Below are 5,779 nucleotides of genomic sequence, written 5' to 3'. Positions count from 1 at the left end.
ATGTTATTTTTAACCATTTCACTGCCACATCACAGGCTTGGCCTGCCCAGTGGGTGCTGCTGGATTGAACCCCCCATGGTTCATCTTTTTAATTCCAGCTCTTTAATTCCCAGGGCAGCCAGCAAGCAGGGCATGAGCCCTAAAAGCAGCCAAGAGAGGACCAGATTTTGATGTCTCGAGGGTTTTAAATAAATCCATCCCCAGGGACCGCAGTGGGATGAACAGCAATCGAACCGCCGGTGCATCCAGCCCTGCGTGGCTGAGCGCTGGGGTTTGGCCCCGTGGTGCAAAGGCAGCACACAGGGGAGAGGAGCAAACGCCGTCGGTGGATGTGGAAACAAGGAGAGCCTGACCTTGACCCCGGCGGACCATGGGCGAGAAACTCAGCCAGCTCCTCGGCGGCTCTGGCTTGGTGCTCTCCGGTGGATGTGGGCTCGCCCGGTGATGCCGCAGGCTCAGCTTCCAGCCCGGCTCGGGGTTTTCCGTCTTGCTTGGCCTTGAACCAGCCCCTTCTCATTGCTTTAATTTTGCCCTACATCCCAGCGGCGCTGACACCTCCATCTCACCAAAGATGGTGGCACCCATCGTCACCAGGTGCTAACCCCGGACAGGGAGACCTGTCCTGACCGGAGCACCCAGTGGGTGCAGGGAGAGGCGCTGGCCCCCCCCAGCCTCCGGATGCACCCAGCACCCAGCGTCGCATCCCCGCGCCGCACGTCGCCAGCCCTGTGCCGTGTCCCCATCCCTCTGGCCACTCGTCCCCTGGGTAGAGCCCGCTCAGGGAGAACACGGAGCCCCACGGGGGTGTTTCTCTGGCCGCTCAGCTCGGGGAGAAGCCCCCTCCTTCACCCGCCGCCCAAGCATGGGTGCGGACTGTGCCTTGGAGGCTGAACTGGGGAGAGGTCCTGGGCCAAGCGGGGCCGAACTGGGGCAAGTGGTGCGTGCCAAGCAGGATGGCAGGGGCCCAACAGCGGAGCCAAGGGGCCGGAGCCTCCAGAAGAGGGCACTAAACCAGGGCCTGCCCGTGCCGCCAGGTCCCTGCTCCCAGGAAAGAGCAAATCCGTGGGAAATTAAAAAGCGAGGGGCAATGGCGAGTGCAGAAAATAAATCTGTGCTGCTTCTCTCCCCCCCCAGCCTGGCTTTGCAATGCAAAGGGAGCAAGGACATCTCCGCAGTGGCTGGTGGCTCCGGTGCCCACCCTGCCATGGGGATGTCCTGGCTGGGATGGCACCAGCGGGCAGGGGGTTGGGTGCTATGGCCAAGGGCACGGGGGCTGGCAGTGGGGGGAGCAGGAGGAGGGCAGCATCCCCTTGCTCACATCCCTCTGCCACTGCTCCCCACAGCGAGCCCAGCGCTGGGGGCAACGGTGAAATCGGTTGTTTATGGCAGAGGTGTTTCTCCAGGGTGGCTCTTGAGCAAAAAGACTTGTTTCATCAGGAAAAAAAACAACAAACCAAAGCCCTGATCCTTCCCTGCGAGCGTTTCTGATCAATCCCTGCACCAGCCGGCCCTCTTGCTGCCTGACCTCAGGTAAATAACCCTCCTGGAACCTCAGTTTCTCCCCTGGAGTCTGATTCACTCCACTTTTTGGCTGTGCTACAGCTTCACAACGGAATTATCACTGGGCACCAGCTCTGTCCCCACGTGGGACCAAAGGTGGAGACCCTTGGGGTGTCCCCAAGGCCACACGGGCACGGTCAGGCAGCGCAAAGCCCTTCCTCGCCCCGCTCCCCTCCCATGCCAGGAGGGTGACAAGCCACGTTTGTATTTTGGCGAGATGCAAGATAAGAGTTTGTGGTCTGCAAAATGTCAAAGCCACCCGTCGCATCCCCAGGCGTTGGCACCCGCTGCGAGCTCTCGCTCCGGCGGTCGGGTCCTGCTGCCCGCTGCCACGAGCCGCGGGAAACTCCCTCGGTGGGGGGAATTTGGGCCACAGCGGGGTGGCACGGCAGCGCCGGGCACCTTTTTGCCCATCCGCAGCCCGTGGAAGGATGGAGAGCGTTTGTTTTCCACTTCCTTCCTTTTCCTCATGGGGGAACTTTAATCAACAGAAGATCTTGAGGCTTAATTGCATCTGCCAGGAGGTGCCGTATCTCCCTCTGCTTCCACCCTGCCATGCCCCAGTGCCGGATGCCCACCAGCTCCAGTGAGCATGGGAAGATGCTCCCCAGCATCTCCAAGCCTTCTCCTGCCCCAGAAAGGCATTTTATAATTGAGAATGGACTTTTACCTCCCAAAAATGTTGCCTGCGTGAAGCAGCGAGTCCTTTGGGGATCAGGGACCGGGGCTGAGCCTGGCCAGCTGCCCTCCCCACGGCTCCATCCCGCTCCAGCTCCAGCTTCGCATCGGGGCCGCAGCATTGACTCATGAGCCGACCTCATGCGCCTCCGATCCGCCCAGCTGGAAAATCGGGTCGGACCGGGCCCCGGCAGGGAGGAAAACGCTGCGGCTGGGATGGGAGGCAGTGAAGGGCTGCGGGGAGCACACGGTCCCAGCCAAAGTCCCTGGGTGTCTGTTAATGGTGGCCAAAGCAGCCAGCAGCCTCCCGCCTACCTCCGCTGGGACATCATTAATCTTGGCAGAAAAGCATCAGGGCTCCCATCCGCCCCGCTGATGCCGCTTATAAATTACAGCTGGCCCCAAGCCCCCGGTGCTGCAGGGCCCGGGGGGAGGCGGGGACCGGTGGTTTTATGGGGGCAAGGTGTGATCGAAGAGCTGTGAAACAGCCCCATGCACCCATTGCCCGCGGGGCTGGAGGGTCCCTGAGCTCCCCGAGCCCAGCGGCTGCCTCGTGCCTCAGTTTCCCCACGCAGCGCTCAGGGATCAGGCGGCCGCCACGTGTGTGGGTGTCAGCGGGCGCTCCTCTTCCTCCGGCAGGCGCTCAGATAAGGGTCAAGTGCGATGATATAATCCTCCGGGAAATGAGCTTGAAAATGGACCAAGCCATGGATAAAATGTCGTATTGTTCCAGCAGAGAGAGGGGATAGCGGTGCCATGACCTCAGCTCCCCGGCCCCATGGTCCCGGTGACTCACGGCCCACGCCGGTGCAGCAGCAGGATTTGGGATGGTTTTGCAGAGGAACGTCACCCTAGGGTGCAGGCTGCCATGCCGGGATGGGGCACCCAGTTTGGGGGGTGCACCCAAAGGTGCATTTGTTGATTTGGGGTGATTTGTTGATTTGCATTTCATTTGGGGTGGGGGATGTGGACCCCCAGACCTGGTAGCCACCCGGTGCATCACCCCTGGGGCTTTCCCTGTGGCCAGTCCCGGGTCCCCCCGAGGGACGGGCACAACCGGTACGATGGCAGGTAGGAAAGTAGGTCAGGAAAATCCCTCGCCCCGTGCGCGGCGGCGAGAGCCAGGGCCGGCGCCTGCAGCCCTGCAGCGGCTCTGCCTCCTCCCGGCTCCTTTCATCCCTGCCTCTCTGGAGGCTTCGGGAACATCAATGGCAGCTCCCGGCACCCCTGGGAGTTGGGGGGCCGCCACGTCTCGCTCTCACCCCGATCCCACGCGGCACCGGCCGCTCTCCCCCCGGGGCTTTCCGAGTGCTTTGAAACCCTTCGGATGAAAGGCGCCCACTGAAGGGCTGCGGGCGCAGCGGGAGCAGCCCCCCCTGAGACCCCTTCCCCTGGCACCACGCTTGCTGGGACCCCTGGAGCTCGCAGGGGGATGGATTAAGACCCCGAAGCGAGTGGCTGCCCCTCCTTGCCAGGGGTGTTATTTGGATGTGTTTGCGGCACGCACCAGGGGGCTGATGGCCGTGCCGAACATTAAGTATTTTTCCTTATAACCAGTAAAGTAGAACATATAATAGGCTACCAGTCTTCTAAGTCTTCTGTCAGAAAAGGTCTTACAGCTGAACAATGAGGGTATGTGTTGGTAGAGTTAAATCAGGAGAGACTCCGGAAGTATATTACTATGTTTCATAGAAACACAGAATGTTAGTACACCTGCAAAGTACAGTCAATTTCTGCTAATTCACTCCTCTCTTTAAATTAGAAATGAGTTTTTTAAATGACTGTGAAGCTAGGTTTAGTTCAGAGGAGGGAATGTCTGGTTTGATGACCTGATCCAAAGTTTGTTGAATCAACAGGAAAGCTTAAGTGTGAAAATCAAAACTTTACAAGAGACGGAGCAAAGAAGAAGGAAGGAAGGAAGGGTTCCTTCCCCTCAGCTTGGTTTGGGTCCACAATGGGTGGCAGTGACAACGTGGGGACATCTGGGACCCCCCCAGCCACACGCAGCCTGATGCATTTCAACCCCTCCTCCCTCCCCCCTGCCCCCAGCTGGCGTGCCAGGGTGCAGGGTCCAGCCTGGGCATCCTGGGACCCCCTTCCCAGGCACCCGAGCATCACCCCGGCCACGTCCTCTCGCAGCTCCAGGAGGTCGCAGGGTGTAGTGCCAGCACTGGGAGCATCTGCAGAGCCCGTCAGGGGCTTTTTGGCTGCGGGGTGACTCAACGGCAGGGCCTGAGTCAGTGCTGAAGGTGGGGGGCAGGCGGGGGGGAGCTGGGCTCTGCCAGCACCCCGAGCCACTGCCGCCCCGCCACGGGTGATGCAGCAGCTCGGGTTTTGCTCAGCATTTTTGCAAGAGCAAAGGGGACGGTTTGCTCCAGTTGGGGCTGAGATGTGAAGGCAGATAAGGGCTGCCAGTCTGCAGCGTGACATTAAAGAGCAGTGCCAGGAAGGGGAGAGGAGGGGAGGACGGGTTTCAGATAAACAACTGGGGCCCTTTCCACACCCTGCGACGCCACGGTCGTGTCCCATCCCGTGTCCCAGACAGGGACAGCAGTGGCAGTGTGAGCTGCTTGGGTCCTGTCGTCACCAGGGGAAGGCCCCTCTGGCTGGGGAGGAGGATGCTCCACCAGCCGCCAGCCAGACCCACGCTCGATGCTGAACCCTGGCAGGGTGCAAGGGGATTTCTGGCCCCGTGGGGCCGGGCACAAGGGAATCCCTCCTGCCCACCGCCCTGGAGAGGCTTTCCCTGCCGCCTCCAGCACAGGAAAAACCGAGGCCAGCTCCAGCCACGAGCTGCTCCTGGACTGCTGGCATCCCGGGGTCAGGGCAGGCAGCAGAGGGAGGGGGGTCAGGAATGAAGACCCCCGCTCAGCTCCAACAATCTGTGAAGCAGCACCTCAGTGCATGCGAGCGAGGGGACCAGGGGATCTCCTACCATCTCCCCCACGCGCTACCAGGGGATTTCCAAGCACCCCAGGGTGGGCTCGTAGGAAGGCGTGGGAAGGTTTGCTCCAAAGGTTGGCAGGGGTGGAGCGGGGGGGCACGAGCGGAGCCAATGCCATATCTGACCCCCCCGGGGATGCTCAGGGCTGGGCTCCCAATGGCTCCCTGCCCCGCGAGGCAGAGCCCGGTGCCTCCCCGCCTGCTGCTGTTTGCAGGATGTGGTCTGCAGCACCCCGGGCAGAGCAGCAGCCGGCGCATGGCGATCAGCGTGCAGCCCCAGCCTGCATCCAGCCCCAGAGCAGCCCCCCCGCAGCCCCGCTCACCCCTTCTCCTTCTCTCCCCAGGTGCCTGGGCCATGGAGAGCTTCGTGGAGGAGTTTCAGCTGGGTTCCCCGGTGGCCTCGACCCAGTTCCTCACCAAATACTACGAGGATTAGCACCGGCCATCGTGCCCTTCCCCTGCGCAGCTGCATCCCCTTCCCCGCACCGCAGAGCCACCCCCGCCCAGAGCAGGAGGAGACCCCAGGACCTGCCGAGGATGCACCCACCCATCCACCAGCCCAGACTGATAGCAGAAACCCCAGCCCCTTCACTTCCAA

At 61.6% G+C, this 5,779-nt stretch overlaps 1 protein-coding gene across 1 annotated transcript in view; it reads left to right on the top strand.

Annotated features, from left to right (window-relative positions):
* Positions 1-5,617, top strand: part of PEBP4 (phosphatidylethanolamine binding protein 4) — an 83,376-nt gene extending 77,759 nt beyond the window's left edge. Inside the window, exon 7 of the mRNA XM_009635796.2 lies at positions 5,526-5,617. Within this exon, the coding sequence (XP_009634091.2) occupies positions 5,526-5,617 (92 nt within the window). The remainder of the gene's footprint in view (positions 1-5,525) is intronic.
* Positions 5,618-5,779: the final 162 nt, after the last annotated feature.

This window comes from Egretta garzetta, unplaced genomic scaffold (assembly GCF_000687185.1).
Source record: "Egretta garzetta isolate BGI_Z169 unplaced genomic scaffold, ASM68718v1 scaffold233, whole genome shotgun sequence".
Lineage (NCBI taxonomy): Eukaryota > Metazoa > Chordata > Aves > Pelecaniformes > Ardeidae > Egretta > Egretta garzetta.
Note: the sequence above shows the minus strand (reverse complement) of the source record. Positions and strands in the feature narration are given on the sequence as shown.